Here is a 22,702-nt window from a genome sequence, read left to right as displayed (position 1 = left end):
AAAAGGCTGGATTCTAATGAATTACTACAAATTTTGGGGTGTTATTGTGCTCAATCATTCGAGAATCGTAGGACCACCTAGGAATATTAACAAAAATCGTTAGACCACCCTCCGTTTGAAAAATATTTAGAAAAAACAATTTTTTTTTAACGAAAAAACGTTCCCTCCACAATCCAAAGATTGTAATAACGACAAAAACAAAAAAATCGATTTTCTGGGAGTGAAAAGACTAAAGGAGTGAAAAATTTATAGATTTTTTCATCTAAATCCATTCAAAATCATAGGACCACTTTTGACCACTCACAATTTTCGTTTGACCATCCTCAGTTCGAAAGATATATAAGTATTAAAACGCGCCAATACCTCGAAGGTGGTGTGGAAATGACTAACAAACTGGAACCTGGAAGAAAACATTCATAAATTCTTGCGTTTATAAAGCATTTTTGATAATTTAATTGCAAAAGATTATCTTTTTCCTGTTAATTTAATGGATTTTATAAAAAGTAATTCTTATAGTCTTTCGTTTATGAAATACATTGGTTGATTTAATTGTAAAAATTAAAAAAAAAAAACCACCATTAAACCAAATTTTTAATACTAATTATCGCTGATGCTTAACTTTTATCGTAATATAGATAATAAGTGTAAAAAAGTATAACTAGTTTTTCCGAACATTATTTTTTCAATAATGAATGAATCTAAACTGTATTCATTAACATCCCTGCACATGATATAAACAAAATATAAGAATATCAGTATCAATTTTCACCACCAGAATTCTTTAAACTAAGAGTGGTCAATAAAGTTTGTGGTTTGTGGTAACGAATTTTGAGGTTTTTCTACACTGGTCCAACGATGGTCAAACGATTAGATGATTATGACTTTAATATTTATATATCTTTCGAACTGAGGGTGGTCAAACGAAAATTGTGAGTGGTCAAAAGTGGTCCTATGATTTTGAATGGATTTAGATGAAAAAATCTATAAATTTTTCACTCTTTTAGTCTTTTCACTCCCAGAAAATCGATTTTTTTGTTTTTGTCGTTATTACAATCTTTGGATGGTGGAGGGAACGTTTTTTCGTTAAAAAAATAATTGTTTTTTCTAAATATTTTTCGAACGGAGGGTGGTCTAACGATTTTTGTTAATATTCCTAGGTGATCCTACGATTCTCGAATGATTGAGCACAATAACACCCCAAAATTTGTAGTAATTCATTAGAATCCAGCCTTTTTTGTTTTTCGTTAAAAAAAAATTGTTTTCTTCTAAATATTTTTCAAACGAAGGATGGTCAAACGATTTTTGTGAATATTTCGGGGTGGTCCTACGATTCGCGAACAATTGACATCAAAAACACCCCAGAATTCGTGCTGCTTATATAAAAATTCATTTTTTTTCGTTAAAAAAAAATTCGTTTTTTGGAAATATTTTTCGAACTGAGGGTGGTCAAACGAATTTTGTGAGTGGTCAAAAGTGGTCCTACGATTTTGAATGGATGTGGATGAAAAAATCTATAAATTTTTCACTCCTTTAGTAGAAAATCGATTTTTTTGTTTTTGTCGTTATTACAATCTTTGGATGGTGGAGGGAACGTTTTTTCGTTAAAAAAATTATTGTTTTTTCTAAATATTTTTCGAACGGAGGGTGGTCTAACGATTTTTGTTAATATTCCTAGGTGGTCCTACGATTCTCGAACGATTGAGGTAGAAAATTTGCACTTTTTCACTTTGAAATAGTAATTATGATATTTTTTTCTTTGATTCGTTAATTCAAATTTCTTGAATCATGATAGAAGAACGCTGGTGTGGGGTCAAGAGGGATCGTTTGCTTATCAAGCGTTTTCAATGATTTAGTATGAAATATTTGACCATTTTCGTAATGAAAATCTACAATGTTATTTTATGGGCGGAGGCTTTGGGAAATTATTTCAATCGTGAATTTTTATTTAACGGTAGGTGGTCAAACGAAAATTGTGAGTGATTTCGAATCGATTGCGCTCACAATTAAATTAAATTTCGTTCATGGGGGTGCTACCATGTTATTTTCCCTATGAAGGTTATGGTGGAGGCTATGAGAAATAAAATTTTGAATCGTGAATATTTTCCGAACGGAGGGTGGTCAAGCGAAAATTAAGGGTGGTCAAAAGTGGTCCTAAGATGGTCAAACGATTAAGCTCACAAAGAACGTAAAATTCGGTCATGGGGGTGCCATCTTCACAAACCTTATAATTTTCACAGGAAAAGTTTTTGTTCTGACCCGACACCTGATTTGTCAGAGCCAAGATAGGGTAATAATTAAACCAAAACACTTAAATAGTTTTAACACTTTTATTATTTCGTAAGGGTTATAACTGTCAAAAATGGGTCGTCCTAGTTGGTCAGACGTACACACATGAATGAATCTGGTAACTCTGGTAACTCTGTCCAACTGTACTACATAAATTAAGTACGTTCTTTCTTATTATCAAACACTGTATGTTGCACCACTCCGGGAATGTAAAAATTTCAAAAAATACTAATTTTGATGTGAAAAGAAAAACCCCAAAGTTTCGCTGCCCGGACTTTTAATCCAAGTCGTAATTGTATTCTTACTCCTCCGATACGTTTTTATATTCCTTGCGAGAAGTATTAAATATGATAAATCCTGAAGTAATTAATTTTTCGAAAAAATGGATTTTTTTAAAATTTTACTTTTATTAATTCTGAAAAAGTCTTACTCTTACTTTAGCTAAATTTTCAATGTCTGATTAATTCTGAAAAAGTCTTCTAGTAGAGTCTAAAAACTGGTAATAAAATGCAGCCTTAATAAGTTTTACATAGACATTTTCAGACTTTTTCAGTGTTTCAGAATTTTTTAGACTTGATTTATTCTTCTAGAATTGTTTTTCAGAACACTGCAAGACTTTTAGACTACCCTGGTGGAAAAAATATTTGAAGAAAGAATAAGAAATTCTGAAAAAGTCTTAGGAACTTTGAATTTCTCAACGTTTTCGGAATACTCTAATTCAGAGTTATTCAGAGTTCTTAATACTTTTTTAAAGTTTCTAAGACTTTTTCAGAGTTTTCTAAGACTTATTAAGACTTATTCTTTTTTCAAATATTTTTTCCACCAGGGTATGGACAGAAAATATTTCCACCAGGGAAATCAATAGACAGAATGCGGTCCTCATATGTTGCACAATCAATATTATCCAGCGCCCGCACTAGAACGCTTTTGTGGCTTGTTATATGCCATGCGACCGAGTCACATGGCATATAACAGTGTAGTTTTTCGGCTACCACGTAAATTGTATATATCAGTTCTTCTCTATTCCTATAATCAAAGATTACATGCAACACAATTTATAAAACTGTACTAAGTATTAAAATAAATTAATGAAAATAAAGATTCTAGAAACTTTAAAATTACCGGTGAAAAGCATAGAACAATATGTAAATTGGCTCTTGAACGATCAATAAAGAATGAATATAAGTTATCAGGGGTTGTTGGTTTGAATGGATCCACTTTTCGCATTACATTCATTAATTCCACATATAATTCATCTAATTCTTCTTTCGGGAATAAGTTTGCAATTTCACCTGAACTTAAAACGTTGTTAAAGTATTCTAAAAATGCCTCATCTTTGATTTCATTATCAGTGAATATAAATGATAAACTATCGCCTTTATAACCACAAACCTTATAAAGATACTTAAAATCTTCAACAAGATTATTTATATTGTACGACCTAAAATATGATGCGATTAATAACCACAGTTCAAAAATAAATAGGATGCCTAACTTTTTATTTTCCATTGCAAATACAACAATGAAAGAAAATTCAGCCTTTCCCTGGTGGGAAAAATATTTGAGAAAATAATAAGTCTTAGGAAACTCTGAAAAAGTCTGAATAATTCTCAATTAGACTAGTCCGAAAACGTTGAGAAATTCAAAGTTCCTAAGACTTTTTCAGAATTTCTTATTCTTTCTTCAAATATTTTTTCCAAAAGGGTTGCTTCAAAGATAGGTTATTTATGTTCCCAGGGGCGGATTAATCATAAACTTTTATCAAGGTAATGTTGACCCAAAAATTAAAAAAATCTGATTTATTTGAACGTATTTTGTTAGTCGTGTCATTTTAGCATTTCAAAGAGAATTTTTTTGTACCTCAACCTATCGGGCCATTATTTTTTTTTAATGCTCAGGAAGGTCTATATATCAAAATCTACATCTAACTTTTTGCCGCTAGAAATTTTGGTCATTGCTATGAACCAAATAGGTCAATTATTAGAATAGATTTCTGAAATGATTTTTGAAAATTTTAAAACATTGAAAATATTTTACAAAAAGGTTCAGAAACGTATCCATGGGGGTTTTCGAGGCGCTGATCACTATTCCAAAGTCAAAATAAAAAAAGTATTATTAGGCTTTTTTAGGGTCACTCATCATGATTCTAAAGTTAGAAAAAGAATATACTCCCCCTCTTGGGGTTATTCCCCCCCCCGCTGGTCCAAAACAGCAGCATTCTGTAAATATTCGACAAAAAAAACTAAAAAAGTAAACTCGGGGTTTTTGGGGTAACTGATCACGATTTTGAAGTTAGAATGGGGATATACTCCCGCCTCTTCTTGGGGTTATTCGCTCTTCGCTGGCCCACACAGTAATATTCTGTAAATATTCAACAAAATGGACCATAAAAGTATACAGAATATTGCAATTTTGGACAAGCAGTACAAATTACCCCAGGAGAGGGGAGTATATCGGAATTCTGACCTCGGAAAAGTGATCTTCGGCCCCGAAAACTCCCAAGTATACATTTCTAACCCAATTTGTTAAATATTTTCAAGGTTTTAAAATTTTCAAAAATCACCTCAGAAATGGATTCTAATAATTGGCCTATTTGGCCCATAGTAATGGCCAAACTTTCTAAACGCAACAAGTTAGAAGTAGATTTTGATATATGGACCTTACTGAACAATAAAAAAAATGTCCCGATAGGTTGAGGTACCCTGGTGGAAATATTTCTCTGCCAATAGTCCAATTTAGTCTCGCAGTGTTCTGAAAAACAACTATATCTAGAAGAATGAGTAAGTCTGAAAAATTATGAAAAAGTCTGAAAAAACCGTCTAGGTAAAACTTATTAAGACTGCATTTTTTGGACTCTACTAGAAGACTTTTCAGAATTAATCAGACATTTTATGAAAATTTAGATAAAGTAAAATTAAGATTTTCCAGAATTAATCAGAATAAAATTTAAAACATTGAATCTGAAAATATGAAATGTTTTAAATTTTATTTTGATTAATTCTAAAGAAGTCAGTCTTACTCTTACTTTAGCTAAATTTTCATAAAATGTCTGATTAATTCTGAAAAAGTCTTCTAGTAGAGTCCAAATACTTATAATAATACAGTCTTAATAAGTTTTACATAGACCTTTTCAGACTTTTTCAGAATTTTTCAATTTTTCAGAATTTTTACTCCTTCTTTTGTTTTTCAGAATACTGCAAGACTAAATTAGAGAAGTGGAAGAGAAATATTTCCACCAACCCTATAATAAATTTCCATAAGCGCAGTCTCATAATGAATCCTTATCCCGATGATGGAATTCATATAGGACATAATATATCACTAACATATTACCTTGTCAGAGTGATTTGATAAGTGACATAATTAGCAATAAAAGTTGCTAATCTGGTTAAACTTTGTTTACCCGATCCTCCAACACCCACTAATAAAGCATTGCCACGTGGTGTTCGAATAATACGTGATATAATTAATAAATGTGTCAATGCGTCATCAAAAAATACCAAATCCATTGGTGAACCACGAATACTGTCATTGTACAAGTCTTGAAATTCAAAAATTTTCTCCAAGACGTATTCTTTACTGCAAAAATAAATTTTCATTACTTTGGGAGCGTATTTGTTTACTCAGCAGACATTTTTAGTGCTCATTTTTGTGTAGTCATAATTGATTCTGTTTAGGAGTTTAATTTTGTACACGTGCGGGTATGCTTAACATTTGGTGAGCATTTAGGTCTGCTGGGGCTTTCATCCACTATGTGGTAGTTTTGAGGAGGATTGTATATCATAGTACAGCCAACTCATCTGTCAATTATTTACAATCAAATGGTATAGTAAATGTCGAATTAAAATTATTGAAAAATCACAATTAATTAAACTTGTGGCCTTGTATTAAAAATTGTGAAAATAAGAGAAGAAGTTGCATAAATAATTTTTTTTATAAATGTAAATTATTACATAGATTATATAATTATATGCCCATTCATACAATTATACTCGCTTTGCTCGCGAGGATGTTCTCCCTTGACTCCCGGACGGCCTTCGTACTTGTTTCCGTGTCACAGAAAAGAAGGCTACATGAAAAAAACTAAAAGCGGCATCTTTCTAGATTGTAAAGAAGAAAAAGGGTAATTTTAAGGGAGTTTTCCCGATTTTCCAGGGGGTTGCGATGTGATTAGTAGAATTTTTCAAAGTTTTCTGTTAATTTGATACTATTTCGGATCGATTGATGAAAACCACATCTTTCTACCATGTTTAAAACATGAAACTGTTAATTTGGAGTGGTTTTTCCCATTTTTGGAGAGTTACAATGAAAAAGTTGAACTTTCTCGTATGTTTCAAGCAATTCCGCGTGGAATGCCGAAAATCGCATCTTTCTATCACGTCTAAAAAATGTTCCTTATTAAATATTTAATAGTAAACATCACTGTTTACCCAATCACCACTTTAAAAAATTGATTTTGTTCGAAGACTTGGAAAGAAAACTGATAATCAGGAAAGCATAATTAGATCAGTATTCATCGGATATCTTCATAACAGAAGATTATTCACTAAAAATCATGGAAACACGTAGAAGGCTAAAATCCATGATGGATTTACTATGACAACAGGGTAGAAATGCTAGTTTCTGAAAAGAAAGTTTCTGAAAAGAAATGCTAGTTTGCATTTTAGTTGATGGCAAATTATTTACAGAAGAAGCTTTACAAACAGTATTACCATCGAAAAATATAATATCACTTAGCGAAAATAATCTTAAAAAACGTCCCATCCAAGAAAGTCCAATAAATACGACGCAATTGACGCGGATAAATTTTCAAGAAACTAGCACCCTAACTATTGTTAGCCCAAAAACACTTTACTAGACCGCGAAGTTATTCATTAACAGAAGAAATACTTCAAACTAATAAAAAGGCGAAACCTAAATCAAATGAGAATTATCAAAAAAGTACTTTTGTTAACGAAAAACACAAATATTAGATAAACCTTATTCCGATTAAGAAAACTCAAAGAAAAACTTAAACCATGATCGATGAATTGCAAGACCGGGCCCCAAGTCATTTACTAATAATGAACAAACTTTACACCTCCCAATACGAACCCGCCTTTCAAGAATGATACACAAAAATTAAACCAAACTATGCGAAATTATTTTCAATAGAATACTGTGTCGAATTATCAGAGATCCGCCATAGAAGACACGGAAGATAGTGAACAGTAGAGCGATCATAAATGAACACAACTTGGAACGATCTTCTGACTTTATAGATCTAATTTATATAAATTCCTTAAATGTCCGCACACTTAGGACAGAAGCCAACATGCTAGAAGTAACTAATGCGCTAGATTCAATAAAATGGGATATTCTTGGATTGTCAGAAATACGAAGAAATTATACAAAAGTTGAAAACAAACCAAAATAGGGCGTCACTCTGCAGCCAATAACGGCAATTTAGGTGTGGGTTTTTACGTCAAGAACTAGCAAGCATGTCAAGCGTGTGTCGGAATTTGGCCTGTTTCTGGCCGAATTGCAGTTTAAAAAATTAAATTTAAATCTATTCATCTACCAATTATTCAAGTCCATGCACCTACAGCAGAATCAACCATTGAAGATTTAGAGTTATTTCACAATATTTTAGAAGAAACATTAAGAAAACACGAGCCAAAAAATGACTTAAAAAAGTTATGGGAGACTGTAATACTAGAATAGGTGAACCATTACAAGGAGAAGAAAGAAGAGTTAGAAAATTTCATTTTGGTAGTCGAAACGAGAGAGGAGATTATATGGTCGACATTCGAAATAATTCAAAAATTGCGAATACCTTTTTCAAACATAAAGCAGACAGACGACGATGGACATGGATGGCCCCCAATCAACAAAAATACCAATTAGACTATATTAGGATCAACTCATTGCGAGATGTTAAAAATTGCAAAGTCTTGAATAACTTCAAATTTCATTCCGACCATCGCTTGAAAAGATTGTCAGCATATCTAAAATCTAAGTTAATACGTTATAAGAAATATGGACCTAAGAATACTGAAATATCTGAAGAAGATCAGCTTAATTTTTTTAATGAATTAAAAAAGGGCTTAAATTTGATTGACTTCGAATTATGTAACGACGTACAAAAATTATTCAATAAGATAGAAGAAACGATCCAACATGAATGTCTCCAAAACGTCAATAACAACATGCTATCTGAGAACACTTAAGAATTGATCGACAGAAAAGCAAAAATTGAAACAACTTCGAAGCGATGTAAAAGATAACATTGAATTCTGCGAAATAAATAAGTTAATTAAAAGATCTGTTCGAAAATATATACGACAAAATAGAAACGACAAATTCAAAGAGCCCTCACTCAGCACAGACATGGATTACATGTTTACTTGACGAGAATGTCATCGAAAAGTTTGATTGTGAAACTATATTGTCCATAGCAACGAGCTTCTATTAGAAACAGTCAGTACATTACAAACGAATAAGGCAGGTGGAAGAGATCAAATTACAAATAAGCACATCAAACTTGCATCCGATATTTTAGTACAATATCTTGAGAAACTTTTCAATTTAGTCATTGAATCCGATAATATCCCAGAACAATGGGCTATTGCGAAAATAAAACTAATTCATAAAAAGGGTGATAAAAGAAATATAAATAATTATCGCCCAATATGTCTAACATCTACCTAGTGTTCAGTTTACATCTAGGCATAGGCCTACCACGAGTACATGCGTTAAGCAATGCATCTAAGAAAGAGGTGTTATAGGCATGTGTTGAAGCTTCGATGCGGGTTGAATTAGTTGTAAGGCGATTGGAGTTGTAAGACATACTTTTTCAATTTCATATAACATCTATAATACCTCTTACTTAGATGCATTGCTTAATGCATGTTCTCTGTCATACTCGTGATACGTCTATGCCTAGATGTAAACTTTCTCTAAAATTATCCAAAAAAGTATCTCCTGATAATTATCTGAATACCAATCATCGAACCAAGATGGTTTTAGAAAAAACTTTACAATTATTGATAATATCTTTACCATAAATCAAGTGATAGAAGAAGTTGGGAATACAAACATTTATATAGCTTTTATAGACCTTAGTCAAGCCATCGATTGCTTAAAACACCATATTATCATTGAAAGCCTAAAACATGCTGGTGTTGATACAAAGTATATTAGACTTATACATACAATTTATTCGTGCGGAAAAGCCTATATCGAAATAAAAGTCGGGAGTTTCTTTTTAGTTAAAACGGGAAGTTAAACAAGGAGATCCATTCAGCCTAGATCTATTCAATTGTGCATTAGAATATGTCTTCAGAAAAATTGATTGGACTGAATACGGTATAAATATTAATTCAAACAATAACATTTCAATTATGCTTAATCAACTAAAAGACCATCTAAAACCTGTGGGCTTCTTAATAAACTATAAAAAATCAAAAGTTATCACCGACGGTCCAATGATACCAATGTCTATATAGAAAACAATTATATCGTTTATGCAGAAGACGTGTACTTGGGTCAAATTTTATCTTTTAATGATCGCTATTTAATAACTTTATTATATATAAGGGCGAAAAATCAGGTAATTGATACATGCATAACACCAGTATGTATGTCAATCTTGGGCTCTAACAGACATGATTAGTAATAAACTGGATATCTGACAGAGAAGAATGGAACGCTGTATACTCAATACTACCCGGATAAGAAATAAAATTAGAAATAAGGAGATAGCGGATCATATTCTGGACACCAAAAATGAACAGTAGAAATTGTGGGAGACAACGTAAGATATGGTCGGGTGAGTTTAGAAACTACGGTAGAAATACATGGTCGAGAATTACTACTGACTAACATGCGTGGAGAAACGCATTAAACATTCTGCCCTTATTGTGATTACATTCGAAAATTGATGTATAAGCCCGCACAACTTCGCATTTTCCTACAATTATCTTATTCCTTACTTTTTCTTTCGTGAAAGGAGAGGCCGTTGCTCATTCATTGGGATCAAGGCTTATTATTATTATTATTATTATTATTTAATTTGATATATTAACGAATTCATGCCTTCCAAGGAGGGAGAGAGGATACAGGATTTACACCCAAGAGCCTCCCATCTCCTTGAGAGACATAAATCTTCACAAGCAGCTACGTCTTTTGAAAGTTCACTGACTTGTGGCCGTGCAGTCTGTACAGCCGTTAGTCCACGCGACGTCCGTTGGTCCGTCTGTCTTCCGAGTAGGGGGTACGTAAGTTTGTCTGGCTTGATGATGTCTGGTCAAGCAGGCTCCGTCCCTGTACCGCAGTGATGTGGAACCTACTAAAAGAAAAAAACAGAAAAAATAAACTTAAAGGGCTGTTACTTGAAAACAGTCTGATGCGATCTCAATGTACGAAGGGTGCCTATGATAACAGCCTTCTGCATGGAAGAGATAAGGTGACGAAGATGAGACCTGCAGACCGGAATTTGAGATAAATAGATTCGTCTCGAAAGTGGGACGAATTCCGTCAAGACAACCGATAATGAGTACAACCATTTTGACTGAGTAGCTAGGGTGTAGTTGTCGTAGTACTTGTAAGAGATCAAGATATTTAGTCCGTTTTTGCTCCTCCTTCGTGACTATGTTCGTTTCTGCAGGCGCAGAGAACTCGATGACGTACATAGTCTTGGATGAAATATCCTGGAGCACTATATCAGGCTTCCTAGCAGAGAGCTGCCTGGTAGTTGGGAACGAAAAATTCCAGAAGATAATGCATTTCTCGTTCTTGACGACGGACTTGATCTCGCCTGGAGCATATGGTAGGACTTGCGTAAGGTCCACTTCATACTTGTGTCTCCAGAAGTAGTACAGCACGCGGAGGGCAGCGTTATGGCGATGTACGTAGGTGTTCGTGGCATAAGAAGGACATGCCGAGATGAGGTGCATCAACGTATCGGGCTGAGATTTGCACGCTCTGCACATAGTGGTGGAGACTGCTTCCTTACATACATACTTTTGGTGGGTTAGCGTCGCTATCACACCATCTTGGGCAGCGATGATAAAGCCTCCTGTTTCGGACTTGAGTCCAGCTGATCGCAGAAAAGAGAACGTAAGATCAACGGAAAGACTACAGGTGTCTAGATGACGGTAGAACATTCCCTGATGGTCACGATTCCGATGATCTTCGAAGAGGGAGCGTATTTCAGCTCGTTTCACAGCTGAACGAAGTCGAGATTTGGAGAGAAGGACCACGTTATCATCAAGATCACGATTAGACGGATCAAAAGCAAGGCCCAATTTAGACGCTGCATGTTGTGCTGTAGAGAACAAGAATGCTCCTTTACCCTGTAACTCGTGATCGCGCACGAGTTCCATAAGAGGGTCAGAACTATTTATGACCCGACAAGCTATTCCTAAAACTACCCTATCATGTAGACATTCAACGGATAGAAGACCTCTACCTCCTTGCTGGAGTGGGAGGTAATTACGGGGTACAGAAGCACGTGGGTGCAAACTACGATTGACGTTCATGAGTTTGCGAGTGCCTCTATCAAGTTCCTTAAGCTCCTCTATTGTCCATTTGATGGAACCAAAAGATAGAGAAGGATGGGTATTGCAAGCATATTAGTAGCACGGATCTTATGGATCCCAGACAATTCTGATTGCCAGATTTGTCGAAGACGGTGCCTATACCTGCCGCGAAGAGCTTCCTTAACAGTAGACACATTCTGAATGTGGTTTTCACCGACACCCAAATATGTGTAGAGCTCTTCTTCACCGAGATGTTTCACGATGCTTCCATCTGTGAGCTGCACGTCTGCATCGTAATCAGGGACACGACCCCGCTTACAATGAATGACGGCACATTTATCGAGTCCGAATTCCATGCCAATAGCTTTCGTGTACTGATGGACAGCTTTGAGAGCTTGAGATAGTCTGCTCTCAGAAGAAGCATAAAGTTTCAGGTCATCCATATAGAATAGATGAGTTACCTGATGCTTCCTATCTGTCGGGGGGCCACAACGGTAACCAGTTTCTTCTCGCAAGCGCAAGGAAAGGGGCATAAGGGAGATGCAGAATAAAAGCGGGCTAAGGCTGTCGCCTTGATAGACACCACGCTTATACGTTACCAGATCTGTTGAGGCAGTACGTTTACCACATCTAATGGTAAACTTGGTCTTCCACAAAGGTAACAGCTCTTCGATGCATCTGATGATATCGGGGTGAATTTTCAAGCATTTGAGCAGCACCAATATAAGTTGGTGAGAGGTAGTGTCAAATGCTTTCCTATAATCCACCCAGGCCATACTCAGGTCGCGTTGATACTGACGAGCGTCTTGACAGATACATCTATCAACAAGAAGATTATCTTTGCAACCTGATATACCTCGTTTGGAGCCGCGTTGCTCGTATATCATCTGCCAAACCGGTTCTATGGTTGTGAGTATGCGTTCATTAAGAATGGAGGTGAACGCTTTGTACACGGTATTGAGACATGTAATCGGGCGGTAATTGCTCGGAACTGAAAGGTCTCCTTTCTTGGGAATCAAAACTGTTCGTCCTTCCGCGAACCACGTTGGAAAGGTCCCGTACCCAAGGATATATGAAGTAAAGTGCCTAGCAAGATGTGCGTGTGTGAAAGTTAAACGTTTCCACCAGAAGTTGGACACAGCATCCATGCCAGGTGCCGAATGATTCTTCTTGGAAAGCAAGGGATACTTCATCAGCGGTAACAGATGTTAGGACCGCTTGTTCTGCTAGGCGCGCGTTGCAGAACCTTTCGAACAGTTTGATTGGTCTTATATTTTTATCTACACTAGTCGACTTTTCATATAAATCACGCCAGTAGCCATCGATTTGCTCTATCGAAGGTGGATTCTCAACGAGAGAAGGGGGTTTTGCAAATAAACGGGAAGGATTCGATACAAAGATCTTTTTCTCTCGAATACACTTCTCGGGTTTAACTAGCTTTTTCCGTGCGAGAGCTGGTGAGCAGGATATCCTTGTTTAGTGTGTGGTGCCTGAGTTCACGCGAGAAGGCTCGCACCTTTGGGGTGAAGGGTTTACCAGCGTTCTGGTACTCTAACACACACTCGATACGTGATACCGTCTGTCGAAGAGGGGTCAACTTGGAGTCAAGTTGCTCTATACGCTTGCGTGTTTTCTCCTCGGCTGTCTCAGTAGACTTGGGGGCAGGAGAAAGAGCACACATTGCAGCATAGACTGAGCTATCGATTTCGAGTAGGCTACTTGTGTGATTCAGATGATCGTTGACGATCTGGTTGATTAAAGCAAGGTCTTGTGCTTTGGCAAACGTTTTGCGGTACTTGGAACGTTTGCGTTTGGAAAGGATTATTATTATTATTATTATTATTATTATTATTATTATTATTATTATTACTGTTTAACTATGAGAGCGCAAATTAGGTTGCAAACATAAACTGTTACAGAAAGAAACTCACGAAAAAATTTGTTACTTTGAACACGAATAACTTTTTTTATCAATTGTAGCGTGTACTTTGACCCGAATGGGTATTGAAGATAAAACGCAGCCAAGTCCGACGACATCAAAATCATCAAATTTGAATGAATAGAGCGCAAGATATGGGCCAAAATATAAAAAGTCATTTTCCAAGATGGCTTCGAAAGCGTTAATTTCTTGAATATGCAAAATTAGATTTAAGGCCTCCAAACAAACCCCTTTTTTCTATTAGTGAATAAAACAATCTAATGTCAAAGTCTTTTGGGTCACTTCTTTACGATCTACGTAAGTACACTACTATAGATTTCAACATCAATTTGCAACTTCAGGGTTGTATAACGCCCAAATAGAGTAACTTGTGCGTAAGTTACTCTGATTGCAAGCCAAATAACTTGTAATAGAGTATTGTAAAGATCTTATAAACAACATTGTGTAGGTATATTAGTTTCTAACCTTTGCCAATGCTCATAAACTTTAGGAGCTGAAAAATCAAAATCATCTGGTTCATCCCCAGTAGGTTCAGGTGGCGCTCGAAGAAAATCAACAAAGTAACAAGTTTCCTTTGGATAATATTGGAAATCATCCTCCAGCATTTCCTTGGCTGTACGTTCTAAACACTTTAAAAACCAGTTTTTATCATCTGAATTCGTAAAGCTATATATAATATAATTGAAATTAAATTTTTTGCAACCTTTGAAGGAGATTTAATTACAAATCAAGTTAAAAGCAAGGCTTACCGGTCAGCAATAACTCGGGTACATTCATGAAGCCATAATTGCATTAAAACGTACTTATTACTACACTCTTCTCGGTGGATATTTAAAATACCTTGCCAAATTCTAGATAAATCTCTTAAGTTAAAAATGTAATGAAATTTCGCTGGTGTTGGCAACATCTTTATTTTCACTTGTTGCCATGCTCGCCTTGTCAAAGGTACTAATTTGGGTATCATGTCAACAATTGAAGTAGGGAACCGGGTTGTATTGAAATATCCACTACTAATAACCGCTAAACATAAAAAAAAATTTCTAACGGATTGTAAAATTAGGTCGGGTATGAACGTAATTTTAAAGTGGTAAAAAAAGACTATGTGCAAATATAATTGGTTTTAGGTCAGGAGTAAGATTGATACTCATGGTAGTTCTCAATCAACAAATGACCTTAATGAAAGTTACACCAAGATGGACATAAGATAAAAACCTTATTTTTGACCTGTAAATATCAAACTAACTAACCAATTCTAATATTAACCGTTGTTATTGTTGAAATTATATGAGGGTAGTCTACTAGGCGAGTCTTGGTGTATTAACGAAACTGGCAATCGTTGTCCAAATCGGATTTTTATTAGAATTATCAGTCAACCGAGTCAATTTGAACGTAATTTCATTAGACAGTGGGTGGTGTTAGTAACACATTAGTACTCGAATGGTGTTATAACCGTGCTTCGAAGTTTAAAAAAACAAAACTAACAAAAAAAAAAAAAACAGAGGTTCTTATTATGATCGGTTTAGCATAAGGACAGTGAAGTAGCCAAGCCTAGGCATATGAACGGAATTTCAATCAAGCAGCTGTTTGATAAAAAAAATGATGATCCTGATAAAAAAATCCGATTCATGAATCGGAAATTACCAATTCAACCAATTGGAATGAAAAGGATTCAATTGTAAAAAACTATCGATTCATTCTGATTCATTCCAATTGAAGCCAACAAAAATTTTGAATCGAAATTTAATTGAAATGAATGGGGTTTAATTGGAAAATAATTTCCAATTGAATTCCGATTTAATCCAATAAAACTAATAGGTAATTTCTAATTGGCTGCAATTCATGAATGGGATCGAATTGGAAATTTCATACTGAGTTCTATTGAATTGAATTGGAATGAATTGGAAATCTAATCAGAATTCTATTGGACTTTTTTATCAGGTAGGGATATGTACTAGTAAACTAGTATTGAATTACCCTAATAATATCCTGGTGGAAAAAAAATTTGAAGAAAGAATAAGTCTTAATAAGCCTTAAAAAGTCTTAGAAACTCTGAAATGGTCTTAGGAACTCTGAATAACTCTGAATTTCTAAACGTTTTTCAATAAGTCTGAATAACTCTGAATTAAAAAGTCCAAAAACGTTGAGAAATTCACAGTTATTAAAAATTCCTAAGATTTTTTCAGACTTTCTAAATTTTTTTTCAGAGTTTTTAAGACTTATGCTTTCTTCAAATAATTTTGCACCAGGGGAGTATCAAGTTTGTATCAAAATGATTTTCTAACCGACTTCAGTCAAAAGCAGGTAAATACTAGTAGATAGAAGCCAGTAGACAGACGACACATACTTGATGAAAGCCTATAAAGTTTATTTAGTTAGTCTGTTGTACCTACCGAGCATGCAGTAGGAGCTAGCTTAGCGCGATCGCGGTGGCTTCAACCTCACTCAGGTGCGCATGGAATGATAATTTGACGCACTGAAAATGTATTTGAAGAAAACTGCCGCTTTGATATGTCAAAATATACTATTATTGATACATAAAAATGAAATGGCAGACGGCTACCACGGTGGTACCCCGGTGGCAAACCGGGTTCATAAAAAAGTATTTGATGAACCTTGAAATTTATATATGTTGTAAAGCTTACTTAAAGGAGTTAAAAACAAAAATTTCTGCGATTTAACCCAGGGGGTGGGGTCACCCCTTCTCGGGGTTTATCGAACGTTCCTTTTTATACTTTAAGCTTCAGCACAAAAACTGATGAATTAACCACAAGAACTAAAATCAATGCTTGGCAACAGGCTCAAGAAGTTGCAGCAGTTTCGGATACTTATTTTTTTAAATATTGCAATTTAAATGCAAAAATAAAAAACTTTTAACAAAAAGATAACCGACTTCAAAAGAAAAACTTTTCCAAAATAAATTAATATGTCTACAGTCGAATTGATAACCTCCTCTTTTTTTTGTTTGAAGTCAATTAAAAATTGAAAGTAATTGAAAATGAAGCTATAGTGCTAGTGTAGAGTTCAGATCAAAGGTGTTTTTCAAACAAAACCAGATTGTTATCAAAACCATTAGACTAAGCGTACTACCTGAAAAAGCAGTCAATTTACTCAATAATTCGTTACAGGGCAAACTCAGGGGGAAAGGGTCGATAAAGGGATTACAAATGTTGGGTAAAAAATCCAACAGCTGAATGTTTGCCGGTGAGTAGGGGTGGCGGTTTAAAGGGTGGCAAACGGTTTTTTGCGATTTGCGACGTAAATACTCGATCGTCCTATCAAAATAAATTAAGTACAAAAGTTCACGACAGTAAACAAAACTAGAACTTTTATTTCTATTATTTTTTAACATAACCTCAAAATATTTTATTAAAACGCAAAAAACTATTTTTTTGGTTTTTATGTAATCGTTATGTAATTTGGTACAATTAAGTCTCTTTGATTTCCTAATAGCCTAATTTTTTTCCTGAGCGAAAAATTTTTTGAGCGACTTTAAAAAGGGGTCTTTTTTACCAATTTCTCAGAAATTACTAAATTTAGAAAAAGCAAAAAAATCCCAGGCTATTAGGAATTTAAATAGACTCAATTGAATAATTTTAAATTACATAACGGTGGCATTTTTTTCGCGGAATACAAATTTAAAAGCCAAAAAACGTGGTTTTTCGCGTTTTACACGAAAATTTTAAAAATGTTAAAAATGATAAAAATAGAAGTTCTAGATTTTTTTCTATCGTCGAAAACTTTTACAATTAACTTTTTTTGATAGGACGAGCATTTAAGCCCAAATTGCAAAAACCCGTTTGCCACACCTCTAAACCGCCACACCTGTTCACCGGTAAACATTCAGGTGTTTTTAACCCAACATTTGCAACCTCTTTATCGACCCTTTCCTGCTTAATTTGCCCTATAACGAATTTTTTTGTTTAAAAAAAGTAGTACGCTTACACTACGCATCTACAAATCGACTCTCGAGAATTAGAATATAGACCAATTGAATTACATTTTGTTAAGGTAAAAATTATTTGCAAGACCGGACCCGTTTTTTTGTGTAAGACATAATATATATAACTCAGGAAAAATAATTAAAACATCTGAATTTAGCCGGAAGGGGGTGCGCCGGGGATGAAAAGGGGTGACAGGTAGTTTTTAGTGATTTGTGGATAAAGTATTTATTTTAGAGAAAAAAGTTAAATAGGAAAATTCTTGGTATAAAAAAAATCTATAACTTTTGTATATACCATTTTTTTACGTAAGTAACCTCAAATTTAACAAGTAAAATGTAAACTAACTTTTTTGTTTTTAGCTTTTCCTTTTTTAGAAGAAAATATCGGAAAATTTTGAAATTTTCAGAAAACGTTCTTTTTTATTAGCAATAAGCAGAACTTATTTATTTATTAGCAATAAGCAACTATTTTCATTGAGATCATTTTTGGTTTTGAATGTTTTCGAAAAAATGTTTCAAACAGCAATTGTTTGTTTTTTTTTTTACTAGGAACAACTGTCTAATTTAATAAGTACCACTATCTCTTATCAGTTATGAAATAGAGGCAGCTTTTTAATGAAGGGAGGGGTCTAGTTCAAAAATAGGCTTTCTATCATATGCTCCCCTTCAAAATCAATAGCTTTCATTAAGGTTATTTGTTTATTGAGGCACAAATAAAAAGTACTGCAATTGAGAAAATGCGACAGCCTGTTTATCTCTCTCGACTACATTATAAACTTTGTACACGGTTCTTTGTTCAATAATTTGATTATATAATATGTCCGATTAGATAATTCTTACAAAATATTTTATCCATGGAGACATCACTGGGCAAAGTACAATTATAAATACAAAAACGTCGCTTTAAACGTGGTGGAATATCATTTCGACCACCGCCTGGATGAATCATTGCTGCAACTAATAGCACATCCAAAATATATAGAAAATCACCAGGTTTGTCCAAACTGTAAAAACCTATAAAAAACGGTTATATTTTTGGCGAATTATCTGAACATTTAATATTGTGCACGTATACGTCATACCTCCAAATTCCATTAATTGTCGAACAATTTCATTGGTAATTTGGTCACCCCAATTATTGAACACTGGCATATTAATATCATCAATAAATACGGTCATTCTTCTACCTCCAGGTGGTCCATAACTTGTGGCTACTCTTTTTTCAACATACGATTCAATAATTCGCTAAAATTATAAATAATCCAATTAATCTATGAAATTGAAACGGGTCACCAAATTGCTATCAGAAAACATAAAATACGTTGTTATAGAAGGGAACAAGCCAAGAAACATAGCGTTTTTTGTCTACGGCTAATCAATGGCTAAGCTAACCGAAGAAATTCGCAAAAGTAAAAAAAAAAAAAAACGGTTTTCTTCCGATTAAAAAAAAAAAAAAACTTGGAAAGTTCTTAGTTTTTTTTCAAAAAATGCGATATTTCGAAAAATGTTCAAAATTTTCTGTTTAAAAAAAAATAAAGATTTGTGAACCTTACTCATAACTTCACTAAATATCAACTTTAAAATCAAAAAAAAAAAAAGTAAATGTAAAAACGACTATTTTTGCTAAAGTTTTTTCGGCACCTAAGCATGCAAATCGGACTTATCATACGGTTTTTTTGAGTTCAAAAACTTTTCAATTTAATTTTTTTGCATTGGATGTCAACTTTTTTTTAATCGCAAGAAAACCGTTTTTTTGACTTTTGCGAATTTTTTCGGTTAATTTAGCCATTGATTAGCCGTAAACAAAAAACGCTATGTTTATTGGCTTGTTTTCTTCTACAACAACGAATTTTTTGTTTTCTGATAGCAATTTTGTCAAAAACATTGGACCTCCGTAAATGAATTGGATTAAAAATAAAAACTATGCCAAAAAGGGCAATAGACAGAATACTTCTAGTTTTTTATAATTCCGCGGGTAAAAAAGTAAATTGTTGAATAAAATGATGATTTCAATAAGATTTGGGTATAATTTTTAATGGATGTAATTTTTATAAATTACAATAATTACACTCTGCCTACACAACCACCAGTTGCCAGTATGATCAATTCTAGTACTGTTGTTTAATTATTTCAACTGGACACTATTTTTCCTTATAATCTCAACTCCTTATTATTTTACTTCCTTATTATCTCTACCTTCCATAATTTTGTTCTTATCATTGACTGTTAGGTAGTGGCAATAAAAAATTAACAATTCTTTACCACTATGATAAGAATATTAAAGCATGTTCTAAGCATATCGAAGTGCGTTATTATTTTGTGCGTGAACGTTATCATAGTGGAGATATTGATGTGGAGCATGTAAGCTCAGAAAATCAGCTCGGTGATATGTTCACAAAACCGCTAAATGCTAATCGATTTAAGACATTGTGTAATAATATTGGTTTGTGTAAATGATTCGTGATAGGTTTCGTTTAAGGGGTAGTGTTAGAAATAATAAACTCAACCATTACTCGCTCACTCGCTCGTTCTGCTTAGTGTGCTCAGTGTATTTGTGTGCACTATTGTGCAAACTTTTAAAACAAAATAAATTTTTATGCAGTTGTGAATGTGAAATATAAACAGAGATATAAACAGATCATTGATGCAGCTAATTCCGGTCATACGATCATGCGCATTGAATACCATCCTTCGGTATTACGTGTTTCTCCGTCAGCTGTTTGAATATTGTATTTTTGTCTTTGTTAATCTACTCTGTGAAGCCAAAATATACATATTTGGTATACGTTGGGCTCATCTATTTAAAATATATGATCTAAGAGATATAGAGTGTTGTTAGTTTCTTAGTCATGAGATGACATATAATTTTCTAATACGATTATTATTAATTAATCAAATGTTCTGTTCAACTTGAGAATACAAAGTTATGTTATAATTTATGTAATTACATGTGTTTATTAATAGTGTGATCAAATAAAAAAAAAATGGCGTCGATTTGTAGATAATTCTGAGTTCGGAGAAAAAAATTGAATTTAGTAGATCATTATGATACAAATTGAAGAAATTAAAATGTAACATTTTTTGATGGTCGGAAAGGGGCCAAAAAAATGGTAAAGTGGCCTAATCCGGTCTTTCGCGTCAGACACCGCGCCGTCGGATTGAGTTAAAAATAAACAAGTGAAAACAAACAATTGACTGAGTTAATTGTTGAAATACCATGTATAGTCAGTGTTGATTTCTTTATCACATTACATATACCAACATGTGACACATACATAACTGATAATCAAGTATAGTACATATTATAAAATTTCCGCCCTAATTGTCGCCCTCACGGGTAAACAGTGATGTTTACGAAAAAACGTTTCAAACAAAAGTTGTTTAATTTTTGATAAGAAACATTTTTTACATTTAAACTTTTGTTCTATCTCTAACGGTTTTTACTTTAGTAGGTATTACTTTAACTATTGAAGCATATGATCGCGTAAAAAAAATAGCGCGTTACCGCACCACAACTTTTTTAGGGCCATTTTACAAAAGTCCTGTTTTTTGCATTCAGCTGCGGTTTGCAAAAAGTATACATTCGATCTTGCTGAAATTGTGTGTGATACTTCATGGGCACAAAAGCTACAATCCAGCTTTGAATCTTTAAAACAACAAGAGTTATGAAGTTTTGAAATTTCGAGCAAAATCGATGGATTTTTGCAATTTGTGGGGACATCGATCGACCAATCGGGTTCATTCGCAGCTCATTTTTTTCGCCTTTTTACGGCGCCTAAGCTTATTAAACGCTTTTTTATTTTTAACTCAATCCGACGGTGTCTGACGCGAAAGACCGGATTAGGCCACTTTACCATTTTTTTTTTGGACCCTTTCCGACCATCAAATAATGTTAGATTTTAGTTTCTTCAATTTGTATCATAATAATCTACTAAATTCAATTTTTTTCTCCGAACTCAGAATTAAAAAATTCAAAAAGTTAATTTGATCACACTATAAATACAATATTAAATAAAGAACTTGCGTCATTATTTCACTAAAATTCAAATTACCATATTAGAAACTATTTGAGTTTATATAGTTAAAATAAACTTTCTAAAATAACTATTTTAATTTGTTAAACAAATGCGTAACATGCACATGTAACAATATATTATGGTTTTAAGTATCTACAAAAATATAACTAATAGAGGAGTAACCTCAAAAGGAGTCATAAATTCTAAAGATGCAAGTTCAGAAATAAGTGATACATCGGGTGTTCAAAAAATTAATGATTTCCAAGTGAAATCCACAAAAAGAAACGCAAAGGCCTTCAAGTTTTTTCTCAAGCTAGAAGAGTTTAATAACAATGGAACCAACGTCAGCTTCAAATAAATTTCATGTACTAGTACAAAACAACATATACCACCGTTCATATTATTTTATTGGCAGCTAGCTAGCTATGTCGCCACTGATTAAACTAATCGAGTCATAACATTGGCAAAAATTGTTACTTTGTACAGCTAATGAATGGTTACAAAGTCAGAGTGTAAGTCAACAATATGGACAATTATAAATCAAAATCTGTGCTTGATGTTAATAACGCCGTGCGACACACACGGATTGGAAGAAAAAAATACAGAGTGGTTCTTAAAGATATGCCTCACTCTACCAGCGGTAAAGGTATTAAACAAGATCTAGGAAAAGTGGGTCTATGATATAACAAATATATTAACGTTACAATTAGGCAAACGAAAGAAAAGACAAATCTTTTTTTAATAGTCATTAAACGTAAAGATAACAACAATAATATTTTTAAATTAAAAGGTTCTTGAACTCAGTAGTTATTTTTGAAGAACCACACAAAAAACGTCAACTAATTCAATGCAAACGATCCCAATGCAAAGGAAACACAGTAAATCACTGTACGCGCTCATTTAAACCAACCAGTGTAGGTATGCGAGCCATGACTATCGAAGTTGATTGAAACATAAAGAAGAAGGAAAGTCGGCAAGATGTGTTCATGTAAGAAATTCT

At 33.8% G+C, this 22,702-nt stretch overlaps 1 protein-coding gene across 1 annotated transcript in view; it reads right to left on the bottom strand.

Moving 5' to 3' along the window:
* LOC123298960 (dynein axonemal heavy chain 8-like) overlaps window positions 1–22,702 on the bottom strand; it is a 281,682-nt gene that overhangs the window by 122,466 nt on the left and 136,514 nt on the right. The window contains exons 26-31 of the mRNA XM_044881061.1: window positions 18,769–18,931; window positions 18,527–18,700; window positions 14,496–14,766; window positions 14,212–14,412; window positions 5,620–5,865; window positions 3,409–3,727 (exon numbers count right to left, since the gene is read on the bottom strand). Of these exons, the coding sequence (XP_044736996.1) occupies window positions 3,409–3,727; window positions 5,620–5,865; window positions 14,212–14,412; window positions 14,496–14,766; window positions 18,527–18,700; window positions 18,769–18,931 (1,374 nt within the window). The remainder of the gene's footprint in view (window positions 1–3,408; window positions 3,728–5,619; window positions 5,866–14,211; window positions 14,413–14,495; window positions 14,767–18,526; window positions 18,701–18,768; window positions 18,932–22,702) is intronic.

This window comes from Chrysoperla carnea, chromosome 4 (genome assembly GCF_905475395.1).
Source record: "Chrysoperla carnea chromosome 4, inChrCarn1.1, whole genome shotgun sequence".
Classification (NCBI taxonomy): Eukaryota; Metazoa; Arthropoda; class Insecta; order Neuroptera; family Chrysopidae; genus Chrysoperla; species Chrysoperla carnea.
Note: the sequence above shows the minus strand (reverse complement) of the source record. Positions and strands in the feature narration are given on the sequence as shown.